This window comes from Zingiber officinale, chromosome 9B (genome assembly GCF_018446385.1).
Source record: "Zingiber officinale cultivar Zhangliang chromosome 9B, Zo_v1.1, whole genome shotgun sequence".
Lineage (NCBI taxonomy): Eukaryota > Viridiplantae > Streptophyta > Magnoliopsida > Zingiberales > Zingiberaceae > Zingiber > Zingiber officinale.
Window position 1 is genome coordinate 57,557,800 of NC_056003.1, and position 19,334 is coordinate 57,577,133.

The window sequence follows — 19,334 nt, forward strand, 5'->3', positions numbered from 1 at the left end:
CTACCAACTCCTCGCATGCAAACTCACAACCCAAGTGGAAGAAGAAGCGCCGGTAGCCATGGCAACAGTTAACAAGAACAAATCGAAGAACAAAGCTCCGCAAGGGTAAATTAGTAAAATATTAAACTAAGTTGTTGCATTATCTAAGTTGAACCAAACAACATTATGTTATGTTATATTCCTCATGACCTTGATTATGTGATTACCTACCAAATGCACCCTTACTATCACACCCACCTACCAAATGCACCCTTACTATCACACCCATTAACCTCCCTATCAGATGACATGGATAACTTATAATATAATCTTGGTATTAAGAGGCATGCACAAGACAACACATTAATCCATGGTGAACCTATTGTCATCTTAGTCGAGGGAGAAGGGTAAGTTTCATCCATGCCAACCAAAATTAACTGGTATTTTAGACCACGGACTAAAAAGAAACTGATAGGGTTTTAACACATGCACCCTAGCTGTGAACCTATGTTAGAATTGACAAGTACATCATTTATTACAAAAACTACTCTCCTTAAAAAAATAGATCTGACACATATTTTGAGCCATGTCTTCAAGAGACTCAATCAATGTGACATGTAATCTCTGACAAAGTCCATAGATCTCTTAATGCAGCTACAAGCACAACACTGATAATTGACAATTGATTTTAGAAACAAGAACTAGAGATTATCCATGTAAGGAAGTTGCAAGGGTAAATATATCACAAACAGGAAGAAAATGCATTAAATGCAAACTAATTTATATCAATCAATGCTATAATTTAATCAGATAATCAAAATTGGCATTTATATTGAGAAATTGTAGATGGAAGGAATGGAGCAAACCAGGAGACCAAATACCATATAACGAGTGTCATCAAGCTATGAGTTCTTGCTAAAAAGTCTTGCATACAAAAGTAGAGCAATCAAATTCTTACTATAGGGCAATCAAATGTTGAGTAACCACATGAGCTAATCATCAAGGCAACCCCTGCAACATCAGATAGACTCCCAAGAACAACTGAAAATTCGACAGTGGACAAGCTAGCCGGAGCTTTCCAATAACTATGATGTTCTCCCATGCCAACTGGTGCAAGTAATGATAATAATGGTGCAGAGTCCTTATCAGTTTCCACCTGCCAAATTCATGTTATCAGTTATAATGAGTAATAATACCAAAGGACAACTGAAAAGCAAGATGAGGGTAATATAGAATATCAACAGGAAGACTAAAGTCTTGGACAAATCCCCTAACAAGGATAGGAAGTGTGATGTTGTAGAAATAAATTTTCTTCCTTATGGAAGATTCCCTTGAAGAAGCTAAAGCTAATATGTTTCTACTGTTTTCAGCAAGCATAGTTGCTACCTTTTATTAAGAACTTTTAGGGGACAAAATAATCATCCATCTGTTTTGTTAGAGAACAGTCTTCATGTCCACTTTATCCAATTGTATCCCAAATACTCCAAAAGAAAATGATAGAAATACAAGAATTTTGTAATTTTCACCTAGAAAGAGTCAAAAGTGGGAACAAACTGACCTCTTAACTTAATTGAATAAAACTAAATGTGATCCTAAACATGATAAACATTGCCACATGGTGTAAATGATCAGGTACATAATTTATTTAGAATAGTGCAGAAAGTGGTTGAACAAAATCGCCTCTAGATTACAGAAAAATTCATCATCGTGTTTGACCCAACTTTTTGGAGTCGACTACATGAAACTTATTCCTTTAACTAGATCATAGTTAAATTATAATCACATATTTCCTGGCTGTGTTAGTCTTGTGGAAAAACAACGCAGCAGACTGAAAAGACGAACAATATTTCTCTTTCAAGCTTACCAAACATGATTTACTAATTGCACTGGAAAGTCGGCAATTTATAAGTAGAGGTAAATACCACAGTGGACTACATGAAGAAACAATAGAAGATGTATCTTTCCAAGGCAAACACAGAAGAGAGATCTACATTATATCATTTGAGTCTCAAACAACTATTACATATGACTATGCCAGTTTGCGTCAGAAAAACTATGAAAAGGGACTAGATTTAGACACACTAGCTTAAGCAAAGACCGATCAGGGAGTCATGTTGTTGCATACTGATTTTTTTTTATTAAACTTAAATTTTCATGTTCTTAAATTTTTGACAACTAGTTGAGTTGACCCAAAATCAACAAATTAGATTTCAGGAATCAAGTTGAAGTTGAATTGGGTTTGAATGAAACTCATCAGGTATGCTTGGGGAGCAATTTAAAGTTGTTTTGGTCAATTTAGAGACGAAAGGAATTTTTTATCTGGGGACAATCTGGTTTACTTGATTGAGGGACACACAATAACACTCAAGACAATGAGATATCTTCCTTGACATATGATGGAAATCCAAGTAGGTACTTGGCACATAAAAGTCCAAGTGGACACTTGGAATGAAGGAAATCAAGCAAGTTGAGGTCAACCAAATGTTAGACAACGCAAGGAAGTGCCAACAGGTTGAGGTCAATCAGATGATAAGCAAGGCAAGAAGCCCCTACGGCTTGACGGGGATTGCTAGGCACGATGAGAAAATCTCAAAGGTGGGGAGCTTTTTGGCACAAAGAAGTTCTAAAGGCTTGAAAGTCTCTTAGTACCGAGGTAAAAATTATATGAGAGTTTGTGTGAACATATACCTTGGGGAACAAGGGAAGTGGTCTTGGGCACGAACTCAGCCTTAGAACTAGCTCGAGTCTAAGGTTTAAAATTTGAAGTCGTGCCGGAGTCTCAATTTATAGCCGGACGATATAGTTTTGATACCGTATTGTGTTGTGCTATCACTTTTTAAATATAAAATATTTTAATTTATATTTGATTGCTTTAAATGTTTACTATTGAGTTATATTTAAGATGTTGAATATTGAGTTCAAGTTTTGATATTATCTTGTAAAATGTTTGTTAGGAAGTTCTATGTCGTCATTTGGGACTTGACAAGTTAGCTTTAAAGTGTTCTGGATTTATTTAGAAGTCGCAAAGATGTTCTTTTGGGAGTTCCAAGTTGTTTGGGCAACCCATGACTTTTAGTTGGTCAACCAAAGTTAAAAAATGCCTTGTCTTCTAGTGGTGCAATGTTTGATCTACCAAAATCTATCATTGACCACATTTAAGCATCAAAATAGGATCCTTAGTATTAAAGATTTAGTGACTCAACTATTTGTGTGACTAAGGTTTAAGGGGACCACAAATCTATTTGATTTTGTTACACTTCCAACATTGTCTTTTAGTGGTACAATGTTTGATCTACCAAAATCTATCATTGACCAAATTAAACGTCGGAATATCTTTAGTATTGAAGATTTAGTGACTCAACTATTTGTGTGACTAAAGTTTAAGGGGACCACAAATCTATTTGATTTTGTTACACTTCCATCATTAAAGGTTGGTCGAAAAAGGTTTCTGATTTGTTTTTAATCCACAAAGCTCTCATTTGGTAAATCTAGTTTCATTCCTAAAATGATCCTTATTCTTTAGAGTGAGTTGATTAATTGCTGATTTTTCTATACTTATTTCTCATACATCTTTGTGATAAATATTGTGCTTGCTTGCATTGAGCGAGTTCGAGATGTTGCTCTAGATCATTGACTTGAGGTCACATCCTCACGAGAACTTGTAGAGGCTTGCTCTATTTTCTCATGTCAAGGAGTGTTATAGTGGTTTTTTCTTTGGGTTGTTGCATCAAAGCAGGGCCATGGATGTACAAACTTTGTGTTCCAAACAACATTAACCTCATTACACCACATTAACCTCATAACATAAAATCTAGTTGTTTAGCATTGTGTTATTCTCTGTTAAAACTGATACATAGTATTATCATTTTATACTCAACACAAGGGCAAAAATTACTAATGTTTTTGTATTTGCCAAAAAAAAAAGATCATTATCTATTTCACTCTCTATAGTTGGTGTTATTTGTGTGATAATCACAGTGCTTTAATGTTTGATCAACACCTTTAAGTTAGAAAATGTGATTTAACAAGTTAGATTTTAAGGTAAGGTAATTTGTAGCTCTTATTGTGCACGTGATAATATAACACAATTCAATTTAGACTTGGAGTTGAACGAAATCATGCGGAGCTACACCATTTAAGGTGTCAAGATGTCGAGCGTGAAGAATTGTCAAAGATTTGAACATATTGTTAGTGATTTCCATAAAAATGGGAAGGAACTAGAATGGAAAAGATGGAAAGGAACTAGAATAGTTGCGTCAATTCAGTTGCGTCCATTCATGGTGTTCCTTCTTATTATAACCATTATGGTAATTTATGGCGTCTCTTTCAGTTTGGGTGTCTTTTGATGTTTGAATGAATGGTTATGATCCAAAAGACATGTACTATCATAGAGAATGATTCAAACACTATAAAACTCCATTCTGCACAAACAATCCATCTTCTTCACAACAAAAACCTTTCTTGAAAAAATTACCTGTTTTCAAAGCGTTGTTTGGATATTGTTATACTGCAGAAACAATATACAAACAATCATTTATCAAGATATGAATAAATCCAAGGTATTCGGGGTTGTTTTCAAGCATGCACTTTGGAAACAACATTATTAGGAATCCATTATATATTGGTGGAACATTTGCTTAGTCCGAGTGCATCATCGTGGTGTAAGCAAATAATTTCTTAAGGAGAGTAAGTGTACGTGCCTTGGATCCGTTCTTTGATTTATTGAGAGATTTACAGAGTTTCTCGATTGAAGCAGCAAGAGTTCCCTCGCCTTGGATTCGTTCTCTGATTTATTGAAGGATTTACAAAGTTCTTCGATAGCAGCAACAAGAGTTCCCAGGAGCAGAATTGATAAAGACATCCCACCAACACATATGAACCTTTTATTGTTTTTGCAATGTTGTAATGGGCAGAATATGTATGGAGTGAGCTATTTCAAGTGCCTTTTATGCATAAGCCTTGTAATCATTAATCAAGTTGTCACGTGGACTTATGTTTCTTAGTATCGTCAATTACCTATTGTTGTTGGGAGTCAGAAATTGACCATTGAAACTCAACCAATAGCATAATTAAGTATTATTTTGACTGACTGGGTGTTTCCAATCGGTTGGATTTCATGTAGTTGATTGAAAGGTTTAGACAATTGAAGCTCAACAGAAATATTTGTTTCCTAAAATCCTGAAACCAGCTGAATAGTGTCAACTTCAAGTAGACTGGATAAAAACAGACTAACCAACTAGATTACTGCATAGGTGAAGACATCCCTTTAGTTTACAATCTCATGACTCATAGTAAGGTATGAAACCTAATTCGTCGACAAGGAATGTAAACATGACTTGAGTCTCATAAAGGGATCTAGAGATCTTCCCCTATGTTCTTTAGCAATTCTTAGTATAGGCCTTTAAACATAAATTTGTATGTTTTCTCAAGTCTTACAAGGAGAGGGATGATTCTTTTGAAGGAGTTACCCTCAATTCCATTCATGCTACCTTCTTTCCTTCTGATCATCCTCCAATAGCCACAGCATTCTCCTCTAACGACCCTTTTAGCCATATAAAGTTTCAGCTATAAGATTGCTGTAGATGGCACCCAGTGACTAGAGTAATACGAGTAAGGCTAGAGTTAGATTACAACATCTATTGATGTTTTATGCATTGCATCAAAAGCTAGATGTGAACAATGGATTAGATGTTTTTAGCTCTACCATTTATCATTGAGCACACCTCATATGAGAAAATCCACATGCCCTAATAACATGTCATCATCAATTTCTTTAGGTTCAAGAGTATAGACATCTCTATGGCACTTTTCATCCTCTCTTACTCAAGGCGCTATCTATCCTCAACAAAAATCTTGACCACATTGAAACTCACTATCTTATGCTCGCCTTAATGCCTATGACAATGTCATGCACTGTAAACCAGACATCAAGAAGGGAGATGAGGAGAGACTCAGAGCACCAGCACATGAGCACCGCCTCAGGGATGTCAAGATCACCTTGCTTGCTTAGAAAGCCAATTTCATAGCACACTGTCATGACTTCGCTACCCATCTCCAAGAGTATGTTGAGCATCGACAAGGCTTCCTCAGTTTTATCAGGATTTCAATGCCTAAACTCAGCAAACGAGAGCGAGCTTTACAGCAATTTAACAACAGAAGTAGCAGCTATATGAGTGACAAATACAACTGATAGATGATGGATATGTTCTAGGGTTGGAACTTAGGCCATGAGTCCTAGAGTGAATGGTGGATGTTCTTAGTCAGCGGTCTCTCTCATGACGAAGAAAAATTTATTAAATTAAAAAAGTTAACTTTTAATCAGAGTTTAAAGGCTCATTTTATAGAGGATTGAAGGGTTTGGTTTTATAACTAATTTTCCTAAAAAAGCAAAGGCCTAAATTGTACTAACAATATATAAATGTTTTACAAAACTTGTATATTTTTAAAGATTAAAGCTCAGAAGTAAAACTATCCATAAAATTAAGTCCTAGACTAGCTTATGGAGCAGGTTACAACTGGATGGAGTATCCAAGATAGGTTTGTTCACAAAGATTCTCAATAATAGCACAGGTTTGAAGACTAAAATTCTATATAATTGCCAAGAGATATATATACATGTGGTCATATAGCTGATCAAGTTTTCCTGACTGCTCTTTCTCAAACGAAAAAATTTGATTGTTGAAGTGAGAGATCTAGGATGTCTTTGGCCAAGACATTTGTCCCACAAAATACTGGAAAACAGAGAGATGTCAAATATGGTTTGGATTGACAAAAAGTCTTTCAGCAACAAGGGCCACCTTTTCCTATTTTTAAATACTGTATTATAAAGTTATATTTCTTGTTTATAGATATAATAAACCTTTGAGCATCATGGGCAGTCATGAAACACCTCAGTGGAGAAAGAATCAGAAAGAACCAACCCATTTTCCTTTTAGTTGTTTGTTATGCTATAACTAAGGAAATGATACAATTGCAAGTTGCAAGACTCGTGAATGTCTTGCCTAAAATTTCATGGCCTTTCCATCTCAGGGCATGCAGAAAATCTTGTTGTCATGTTAGGAATCAGTTTACCTTGAATCCAACAAGTATCTGTTTGACTTTTGCTTGGAACCTGGATAAATCAAGCATTTATTCTAGATAGTAGACTTTCTTGAGCATGTAAAAGCTCTAACTTCTCTGCAAGGCATTATTACTATGAGGCTAACAATGTAAGATGAAATGTGGTGAAAAGTGAAAACAAGGTAAACACACAATTTTCGGTGCAATTTACCTTTCTTTTATGGATTCATGAAAAGGAAAACAATATCCCATTCAACGTGAGTAGACACTACATATTCAAATTTCTTACCCCAAGAAGAAAAACAAAATCATTATGGTGCAATAAATGAGCAGAAACAGAGAAGTTATGAACAAAATATCTCAACCCATTACTAGGTAACTATATAGGATTAATTTGAGATAAGAAAGACAATTTTACTTGCAGTTTCTTTCAAGACATAATGATGGAGTATCAACGCTATTATTTTGGACATTCTTTCCATCTCAACTCTCAAGATGTGGCGTAAAAGACAGAAAAGTTTATCCAAGATTATGTTTTCAAATCAAAATCTTAATTGACAAATATAGAAGAATCAGACCATCAAAGATTACCTGATACAGCAGGCTTGAGTAAGGGAATTCAGCAAGGGACTCTGCTCCATTCAACAGTGCCTTTAACTGCCTCTTGCCAGTTTCTATGCTTTGCCATGAATTAAATTGTCCGTTAACTACTGGTCCAACAAACTGACCCAGGGCCCAACGTGCAGCATCATGAGTTCTAGTTTTTCTCCTCAAGGCATTCAAGACCCTGATATAGTCAACATATAGTGCTTGAAGAATTTCTTCATCACAGCATTTTCTACAGATAATTTTATCATCAAATGATGAATCGCTTTTGTAACTTTCATGGGTTTGTCCACCATGATTAGACCCACTACGACTAGATAAATCATTGTAGATTTTCAATTCTTTGAAATCTTTATCTAACAGCATATTTACTCCCTTCCCAGCACAACAAACTTTACAACATTTCCTTTGACATATAGAACACTGAAGAAGGAAAGATGCAGTTCTGCTAGAAGAAACACTGGTAAAAGATCCTGCTGTTGGCAGTTCAACACGTACCTCACAGGCAGCTCCATGACATGATTCTCCAATCTTACTAATATTCCAGAAATCTATAACATCATCGGTTTTTTCAAGCCCAATGGAAGCAATAGTTTTATCTTCAAAAGCAATTTGGCCCAGAAAAGCTATTTCATCGGCGTAACTACATATTCTTAAAAGGTCATGATAATCAAGCAAGCGATTTGGATCTATTGCAGAAGGATCAATACCGACAGATAATAAAGCTCTGTCTCTCTCTGCAGCTGAAAGGTTCAAATGTAAACGTTCGATTTCAAGCTTCAATGACTGTATGAAGTCAAATTTTCTACCCTGCATATAGTATAGAATTTGGCATTAATCATAATTAGGAAAATTGACCTCTACCAATACCAATCACTGGATTTTGATCAATATTTCCAATTACCAATTTTCTTCCAAGAAATTGACATTGATAATTTTTTTTTTAAAAAAAAACTACGATTCAAAGAAATTAGCAAGAACTTAGATAGAATATAATTAGAAATTGATAGAACCCATTGAAATTTGTTCAAATTGAAAGTGACAATGGACGAAATCAAATTAGAGTTAGTCAAAATTAAGATGACTTTGAAAAATATGACAGATCTACCCTTTCCTTTAATCCGAGCATTATTCTCAAAGAACTCGGATAGAAAGAAGATAGTCTTCTGGAATTCCTTAGCTTTGTTACAACTCTAGTTTCACCATAATTTCACAGATCACTCATTCAACCACATCATACATGTTAGACTCTACATCTCATCTATCTTTCTCTCATTCGCTATTAATTGTGCGAGGTTGTTGTGGATTGAAAGGATTTATCATAGATCAATGCAAAACAAAATATTCTCCCTAGATCAACAACTATTATAAAATAATTGCTCTTTTAATTAAGAATCAATTTCAATGCAATTAGATACCCAACTAAACCCTAAAAAAAAAAAAAACCAGCCCGGTGCACGAAACTCCCGCCATGTGGGGTCTTTCAATGCAATTAATACCCAACTAAACCCTATAAAATAATATTAAATAATAACACTTTTATTATATAATATATTAAAAAACCAGTGTTTGTTGAGTAATGTATACTAAAAATATGATTCTGATATTGGTTATAATTTATTGTTATTATTTATCAATTTATACTAATAAATATGTCATTATTTTATTATCTGTTTTTCATTTTTATTTTTCCTGCAGAAATTGATTTCACCAACTCTACCCAATATTGATTTTAACAACTACGGAATTAATAACATACATTTGGATTCTGGAATATGTAGCAATTATTCCAGAAACAAAACGAACAATATAATATGTGAAGAAGTCTTGCTTTGTTAACTTTTAGAAAATCAAGAATGTAATTTGATTCCATTTCTCCTAAACTTTTTTTCTGAACTTGAGAGTACTCTCAAGTTCAGAAAAATAAGCACACAAGTTATTTTGAAAAAAAAGAAAAATATATTTCTCAATAAAATCAACATCTCCATGGTTGAGTGGCATATAGAAATAGGAAAAAGAAAAATGATTTTAATCATGATCTGAGTAGAAATATCAATACATACTTCAATAGGTGTTTATCTTGCACCACGATCAGTAGGAAAGAACCGGCTGTTCACTTATTTCCAATATTTTGGCAATATGTGGTAGCCGGTAGGGAACATCTCATATAACATATGCAACCCCCGGTATATGGTTGGCTTCGGTATGCCAATGTGTCATAGCACATCCCGCATACGTGACACCAAAGTACTTTGAAACTGTGCTATTTGAACTAGTTTGAATTAAACTAAATCAAATAAAAGCCTTATTATTGTCTATGATCCCTTATCAAATAATGAAGGTTTTTATATTTTCTCCTCATCAGAGGATTAGTTTCAGAAATTGTGAAATTCTATTTTATAAGCTAAGTTTCTGGAGTTGTGACTTCTAATTGTTCATTTTAACACTTATAAGTTGACATTTTTTTATTAATAAAGGCAGTCCTCTATATATATCTTAGTGTACAACTTTATCTTAAGAACTGCTATACCAGTTTTCCACAGATGTCACACTCCAAGTGAACCTCACCCCATGACTAGGAATTTTTACTCTGACAGTGATAATTCCATCAATGTGTCCTCATGTTGGTCAAAGGATTGTACTACTGAGATGCTTGAAAACGCTAGTAGCATGTTGACATATCATCACACACAAGTACTAAACAAGACAAGAATAATTTATTATGAAAAGAGATAACTAAAACACTACTTGACCATGTATAAAATCTGAAAGCATCAAATAAAATACAGCAAGTCTCATAATCATCAAAAGGAAAGTACAGAAAAAGAAATACAAAAAAATGACAAAAAAAAACCCCCAAATTGTGCAAAAACTCAATTCCACTGGCAACAATGTCTCAAAGAAAGCAAATATAGTAGTCAGCCTAACAACCTGACCCAACACCCTTACCACCCACCTTAGGTTGATATAGAGGCAAATATAAGTAGAAGATGCTAGCAAAACTTGTACGAAAACCTCACAAAAAAGAAATGAATCAACCGAAAGAAAAAATTATATGTAAAGCTAAATGCAAATGCACTATTTTTGAACAAGTTTATCTGCCACTTCAACCATGCAAGATCCCATTGATACATCAATTATATCACCATAATCAGTGCATGTGATTCATCACTATGAGAAAGAAGGGAGAAACCCCCATATCAACCCCAAAAGGGTTTCTCCAGTGTAAGGTTGCCACTAAGCTAATGTGATCCCCTAGCTTGGCTTCAATGACACCAAGGGAGTGTTTCCTATGAAGGAAGGAAACAAAGATGGAAATGGAATAAATGATAGCAAGATTTTCTATGTGACACAGCTGTCACAAGCCTTCTATAACCAAGAATTCACATGATACTATGATTAAGCATTGACAGCCTGAACATTCACACACCCCTTAATATCCTAAAATCATATAAACCACAATTAGGCATTTTAGCTATCTTTTATCTTATATTATCCCTGAAGTCACACAACATCTAGTTAGACATCAATGACACTACATATCAAGCACCCCAACGTCAATACACATTGTGTATTCTAATCATCATCTAAAAGCCTCTTAGATGAGTACACGATATATACAACCCCTCATCATACTTAACTTTTCTCATGCACTAAATATGAAAAATGTACTATAGATTCTTCATGTTAGGGTAAATGTGCACATAGGTCATGTTAGTTTTACACAAGTAATAATGGCAATATCTATACATGCATCATCATCAAGACAAAATAATCAATGTTAAGCATGCAACGTCAATATAAGAAATACTCCAACTATGAAAATAAACAAAGTAAGTGTTGCCATGAACATACAGAAAATCTATGATATTGACACAGGAAACAATGAAAGTAATAAACCAAAAAAGTAAATGGTTTCTTTAAAGTTATGGTCTAACTAGAGCCTCTACGAGTCACTAATCCCAAGGTAAAGTCTTCACGCGAGGATTTTGACCAAAGGGTAAATCCCGTTGCTAACGGCATTGCCAACACTCTCTTTCTTTAGGTTTTCTCTCCAAAAGTCCTCTTTTTAGTTTTATAATCCCCATGGTAGGTACAATCACACAATGCTCTCATCACACCTCACATCGACACATCACCCTCAGAAAACACATACATTCTCAAGGCAACATAGTCACATGATAATTGAAAATCAGTATGGGTTTCTCTAGGCAACACCTCTCACAACCATTCTTTAGATTAGGCTCTTATCCTTGACTATCCTGGTCATTTGATTCTCTCCTAAACGTCTTTCCCTAACAAGGGGATGAGGTTCCTACATCAAAGATAACAAACACTAAGTACAACACCATCATCTCTCACCCTCTACATTGTTTCCCTAAAAGAAAACATACTGGTTTTAAGAAAAAATCTAATGGAAGATGAGAGAACACTAACTTTCAAATTCTCAATCAACCTATGAAGTTGCCACTAGAATTCAATCCAAAAGAGGTATCTCAGATTCAAATACACAAAGCTGCATGAAGCTTTAGTGATGGCTGCCATACATGAGTGAAGGGGCTACTTTAAGGAAAGGAAGATAAAGAGAGTAGGGAGAAAGATATAGAGAAAGAGATCAATCAGCTTCCTTCTTCATTGGAAATCACCCTCCAAAACAAGGCAGCGTTGATTAACATTTCCCAAAACTTGCTTCTCCAAGTTGAGGAGAAAATTGATTGTCCTCTAGATTGGGAGAATGGATGGGTAGAGACTTCTAAATCAGATAAACTTCCAAATATAAAAATGAAGTCTGCAAGATTTCTAAATATAGAGAGGGAGAGGAACCCAACCACCTTCCAAATCGAGGAGGATGAAGCCAAGATTACAAAGTTGATTTTTTGCCAATTAGAGAGATTAATTTCTTTACAAGTAGAAAAGAATTAAAATTATACTAGTTTTACTTGATTACGAATATGCAACAAACTGGAACCAGTATACCTTTCCGCCCTTTAATAATACCATGGATGCCAAAAAAGGAGAAGGATAGATTAGTAGACTTACCTTGCCAGATCTAAGAAGGGTTATGGAAAGATCCTTGTAGTGTTGAACATGGCCCAACTCTTTAACAGCTTCATCTTTAAACCCACTAGCAGAAGAAGTTCGATGAAGATTACCAGAATCATCATTTCCAAAAAAGTGGAGATTGTCAACATTGTTGAACTTACTCTCAAGCACATTAGAATTCTCTGGCTCTGGAGATAATATAAGCTCTCCAGTTAAAAGATCTATCATATTGTCGGTTGTACTTTGTTGAGTTGGAAGAATGTCTCCACTAGATGATAGAGAATGATAGTTTGAGTTTTCCAAAAAGGGATTTGTTGATGCATTTAAGTCAAGGTCATTTTGGAAATCATTACTGCGCACAGAGTTTTGTTGGGAAAGTTTGATATATTGGTCACTGATGCCACAATCAGTAGACATTCTTGCCCACGGAAGAGAAACACCAAGCACTTCAATCTGTAACATGTTCAGGATCAGTTGCAAAATGTAGTTTAAATAAGAAAAAAGTAACAAGCAACTAAAAGAATATGGCCATTAAATTATTAAATTATGGTGATGAACACACAGAATACCAATAATCATAGTATATCCGAGCCAATGCAGAAGCTTAACAAGAAACTGAACCTTTCAGACAGAAACCTAGCTTTTGTTTATTTTCAATCATGAACCTAGTATGGAGTTCCAATTTGATGATAAGTTAATTTCAGAAATCATTTTACAAACAACTCATACATAACTTGAACCAAGGAGGAGAAAATAATTGGTAGGGGCAATCTTGAGCAGACTAAGTTCTTTTATCATATGAGAATTATAGCATTACACTTTGCATAATTCAATGCAACTTAGAATGGGCCAGGCACCTGAGCATTTTTCTCCTACTAAACTAAATGAATATGATTAGTGTGTATACCAACTTTGCAGTATGTGAGCAGCTTTTGTTCTTGTTAGGAACCAAACAATTCAATGTGTAAATTGTAAAGTTGCAATAATGAATGATAAACATAGGTAGAGGGGACTAGCTATGTAACAAGAATGCTAATTTTCCCAGTAACATGTTATCAGAGCACATGGAATACCTTGGCATTGCTCGATCACCATTCATGATCGTTTAATCTCCAGAGTTGTGTCCCCATCATGACAATCATGCCCAATGCATCATTTTAAAACACATTATAACACCAATAACAAGAAGCAGGAGTTACAACAGCCCCATTCAGACTCTACCCACATGTGTGCATAAGACAATGAGCACCTCTGCTTGCATAGAATGACCACTTCTACAAGCAAGAACCCATTGCCAGCAGTCTCTTCAAGAAAAGTTCATTCTTGCCACTTTGTGTTTGTTCAAAGCATCTGCATCTTCCTATGTGCAATCTAGAATCATGTGCCCATAGACAGTAGCTCAAACTATGTCAAATCTCAAGCTTCACCATTATCCTCATTGTCTCAAAAGTAATTCTCTACTAGCTTGATTTCTTTGAAAGTTCCTTTAGTTTTCTTCATTCATTTTTCTTTTGTTTCTCCTTTCAAAAAAGGATCAAACTGCACCATCATGATCTTGTCCCTCTTTATCTTTCTTGCAATGGAACTGCCTTCTATTTCTTCCTATCTCTATTCTCTACTTGTTGGGAGAAAGAAAAAACATATAAAATGGTTGTTTCTTTTTGCATTTTGGTTTATAGGCACCGTTTCTGTTGATCTTATTTCAATCCGAAAATGTTGAGTTTCCCAAGCATACCACTTCACATTGTTGGTTTTATGACTATTACAATAGAGAAGCTTAATGGAAAGAGTTATGATTTGTGAGTTGCAACAATTCAAGTTTGATTATAGGCATGGTTTTAAATCTCATGGCGTGTCAAGCGAAACGGTTGACACGTATCATTCTGCTAAATTATCGAAACTCATATCACTTACATAGATAATGTCTTCTTATGCTTCATCTCCTGCTCCTTCAATCTCCAATCCATCATTGGCACCATACACCACGATATCAATCAATGGCTGAAACTTCGACATAGCTCGAGACTTTCAACCTTAGTTATAAGCCTACTGTGGAAAAGAGAAAATCTCTCTATGTTATATTAATATGTTTAGATGTAGGTATTTATATACACAAGGAGAGAAATGAAAAATCAATCTCAATCCGTACAGTCAAGGGATTCAATCTCAATCCCAATAATCAAGGGAATCCAAATCAATTATAATCCCTACAATCAAGGGAATCTTCGGAAGTATTTAACACTCCCCTTCAAGCTGGATAATAAAGATTATATGTACCAAGCTTGTTACATATGTAGTCAATTCAGGGACCTCTCAGTAACTTAGTAAATATATCTGCTAGTTGATCATGTGAATTGACAAAGCTAGTAGATATTTTTCCAGATATGACTTTCTCTCTAACAAAGTAAAAGTCAACTTCAATATGCTTTGTCCTCTCATGAAAAACTGGGTTCGAGGCGATATGTATGGCGGCCTAGTTGTCACATATAAGTGATACTTGTGTAACCTTTTCAAACCTTAGTTCCTGAAGCAACTGTTTCAGCCATGTAAGCTCTTGACTGGCTATGGTGTTCAATGTTCTGCCTCTGCACTAGATCTTGTCATAATATTATGCTTTTTGCTTTTTCAAGAAACAAGGTTATCTTCGACAAATATACAAAATATAGAAGTGGATCTTCTATAAGTGGGAGATCCTGCCCAATCTACATCAGAATATCCTACAACTCGAGAATGTCCTTTGTCTTCATACAAAAGACCATTTCCTAGTGCGCCTCTCATATATCGAATAATGCAAGTCATAACATCCCAATGTTCCTTGTATGGAGAGTTGAGAAACTGACTTACTACACTTATCGCAAACGAGATATCCGAACGAGTAAAAGGTAGCTTAGTTTTCTTACTAATCGTCTGTACCATTTAGGATCTAGAAGAGGCTCTTGATTTGGCAGGAGCTTGGCATTAGGATCCCTAGGGTTGTTGACTATCTTTGAGTTTAACATTCCTGTTTCTTCCAGAATATTCATTGCATACTTCCTTTGGGATATGATGATCTCATCTTTAAACTGTGCTCCTTCTATCCCCAAGAAATATTTGAATTTACCAAGATCCTTTGTCTGGAAATGTTTGAAAAGATGTTATTTTACCTGAAATTATGATCACTACCTGTGATGACGATATCATCAACATAAACCACTAAGTAGATGCAACCAGTCAATGAGTGACGATAAAAGATAGAATGGTCAGCCTCGCTCCGAGTCATACCAAACTGTTGAATTACAATACTAAATCTACCGAATTATACCCTGGGTGACTGCTTGAGACCATATAAAGATTTCCATAGGCGACATACAAGATCAGAAGACTCCCCTGAGCAACAAAACATGGAGGTTGCTCCATGTAGACCTCCTCGAGTAGGTTACCATATAAGAATGCATTTTTGATGTCCAATTGATAAAGAGACCAATGTCGAATCGCAGCAATGGACAGGAAAAGGCGCATAGAAGACAACTTGGCAACAGAAGAAAAAGTGTCCCCATAATCCAATATGAAGATATGAGTATAGCCTTTAGCGATGAGGCGAGCCTTAAGTCGGTCAATCGTGTCGTCTGGACCAACTTTCACATATACACCCATCGACAACCAACAACTGACTTCCCACGTGGTAGAGGAACGAGGTCCCAAGTCCCACTGCACTACAAGGCACATATTTCATCGAGCATAGCCCGTTTCCATCCTGGATGGGCAAAGACATCACCTGTAGTCTTTGGAAGAGAGACAAATGACAAGGAAGAAAGACAAGAAAAGTAGGAAGGAGAAAGACGATAACTCAAGGAAATATAATAAGGAGAAGGATTCCGAATGAAACGCATACCTTTCCGAAGTGCAATGGGAATATCAGACTCAGGAGACGGGACCGGAGGAAGAGGCGAAGGACTCAGCTCCAAAGATGTGTCTATGGCAATGTCAGTGATGGGTGGTGGTAAAGCAGGACGAAGCAAAGGAGGAGATGGGCCTGGAGGTGATAGAGATGCCCTTGGAGGATAAAAGACAATCACTGGTGCAGCTGGAGAAGGAGAGAACTCAGATGGAGATGCGTGAGGCCCAAAAAAGGGAACCGACTCAAAGAACGTGACATCAGCAGAGATAAAGTACTGAAGAGTAGGGAAATAACACTTATACCCTTTCTGAGACCGAGGGTATCCAAGGAAGGCACACTTATGAGACCGTGGAGAGAGTTTGTCAATGCCAGGATCAAGAGCATGAGCAAAACATATAGAACCAAAGACCCTAGGTGGTAAAGGATGAAGAGACTGATGAGGATAAATTACATGATGAGGTATTTTACCCTGGAGAGTTGAGGAAGGCATGCGATTGATGAGATAACACACAGTAAATATAGCATCGCTCCAAAATTGACGAGGAACGTGAGAGTAGAAGAAGAGTTCGGGTGGTCTCGAGGAGATGACGATTCTTACGTTTTGCAATCTTATTTTGTTGAGGGGTATGAGGGCAAGACGTGCGATGCAACACACCGTGAGATGCCAAGGAGGTACGAAACTGAGTAGATGGATACTTGTGTGCATTATCACTTTGCAAAGTTTGAAGAGAAATACTAAATTGAGTTTTGATTTCATGGAAAAAGATTGAAAAATAGGAAACAATTCTGAATGATGCTTCATCAGATATAACCAAGTACAACGAGAAATATCGTCTATAAAAGTAACAAAATATCGTGATCGACTCGGACCCCAAACATTAGAATGAACTAAAGCAAAAGGGTACGTAGCCTGACTCACAATACGAGGAGAAAAAGAATTGTGAACATGCTTTCCTAATTGACACGACTCACAAGACAAAGACTCTAAGTGAGAAAGACTAGGACATAATTGTTTTAATTTATCCAGACCTGGATGTCCCAACTGAGCATGAATAAGAAGTGGAGATGTCGTCGCCGAACCAACAAGAGAGGGTTGTTGAAGCCTGTATAGGTCATGAGACTCATATCTGAATCCAATCATCCTCCCTGTACTCCGGTCCTGTAAGGAAACAGAAGTTTTAGTAAAAGAGATGATACAATCAAAGGCCCGAGTAAGTTGGCTTATGGACAATAAATTAAAGGGAGCTCCGGAGACATAAAGAACATAATGGATAGAAAGAGATGGAGAAGGATGAACGATACCAATACCCTGGGACTGAGTTTGGGAACCATTGGCCATGGTGACAAAGGATAAATAACCGAAAGTAGAGAGAGAAGAAAAACGAGATTTATTACAAGTGTGTAGCGGTGGGGTCAGATCCGGTGGCAATTGTGTAGCGAAAGCTGAAGATGTGATAGAACTCTGAGCGATCTGAGCAGCGCGAGGAGGTCGACCATGGAGACTCCAACAGTTATCAATCATGTGTCCTGGTCGGTGGCAGCGATCACACCAAGGACGTCCTTTGCCACCCTAACGAGGTGGGTTCAAAGGGTTCTAAAAAAACTCGTGTTGTTGTTTCGAGAGACCAAAGCTGACGAATCAACAAGAATGGAAGGAGGCAACGTCAAGACTTTGGCAGGGACACGGAGGATAGTTGCCCAGGTACTATCTATGGTAGCTTCTGTGGGGGCTACTCAGGATTTGATCGCGAACATGAAAATAATCTATGGACAAACCATATAAAACTAGAGACATAAAAAATTCCTTCCGATTTTCAAGCTCCGCAACAGGAGTGGTCTTAGGTGGAAGTAGTTCATTGAAGTCACAAAGAAGACTAGAGACTGAACCTAAATAGGTAGACATTGAATCCTTAACTTGATGGGCACTGAGGGTGGTCATGAGATCTTCACAAACCTGATAGAGAAGTGTTTGTAAAGAGTTGTTGAGCCTGTGTCCAAATAGAATTACAGGTTTTGTGAGTGTGGAAGACATCTCTTATGGGATGGATGGATGGTGACTCGGATAATGCAACACAACTGGGTGTCAACCTTTTTTCATAGAAGACGATCGACGACTTGGACATCCTCTTCGGTGTGAGTGAGATGTGTTTCATAACCCTATCCAACAAGCCAAAGCTCAATGTGAGAGGCCCAAGAAGAGTAGTTCTTACCATCCAACTGCTCGGAAGAAAGTAGTGCAGTGATGTGATTGGTAAAGATTGAAATATCCAGCTTTGGAGTGCCAAAGAAAGTCATTGATCAGCTCGATGAAAGAGGGCACACGACGAAGACAGGGTCAAGCGATGCAAGAATATAGGTGAGGACGGTGGAACTGCAAGAAGAATAATCCAGCCATCGCCAAATTGCTGATCTCCCGAGCCTCTCTCCATCATCGGACTGCAGGAGAGGACGAAGGACGATATGCTCAAGATGCAAGAAAACGCCGACTTCAATTAGCGAAGAGGAGAGGGCGGCAGTGTCGGGCGATTGTTGAAGAGGGGTTGCGATATACGTGCGAAGAGGCATACGCGATGCTGCGGTGCAAGGAATGGTGGCGCAAGAAAAAAAATAAGGTTTACCTTTCAACCTCGCTCTGATACCATGTGGAAAAGAGAAAAATCTCTCTATGTTATATTAATATGTTTACATGTAGGTATTTATATACATAATGAGATAAAAGAAAAATCAATCTCAATCCCTGCAATCAAGGGAATCAATCTCAATCCTAATA

General features: G+C 36.6%; 1 protein-coding gene across 2 annotated transcripts in view; it reads right to left on the bottom strand.

The window, feature by feature from the left end:
• LOC122022697 (probable phosphoinositide phosphatase SAC9) overlaps positions 1-19,334 on the bottom strand; it is a 106,752-nt gene that overhangs the window by 30,415 nt on the left and 57,003 nt on the right. The window contains exons 8-10 of one of the 2 annotated variants that reach the window (XM_042580766.1): positions 12,685-13,140; positions 7,630-8,454; positions 938-1,135 (exon numbers count right to left, since the gene is read on the bottom strand). In XM_042580766.1, the coding sequence (XP_042436700.1) occupies positions 938-1,135; positions 7,630-8,454; positions 12,685-13,140 (1,479 nt within the window). The remainder of the gene's footprint in view (positions 1-937; positions 1,136-7,629; positions 8,455-12,684; positions 13,141-19,334) is intronic. The other variant, XM_042580765.1, reaches the window with a different exon arrangement.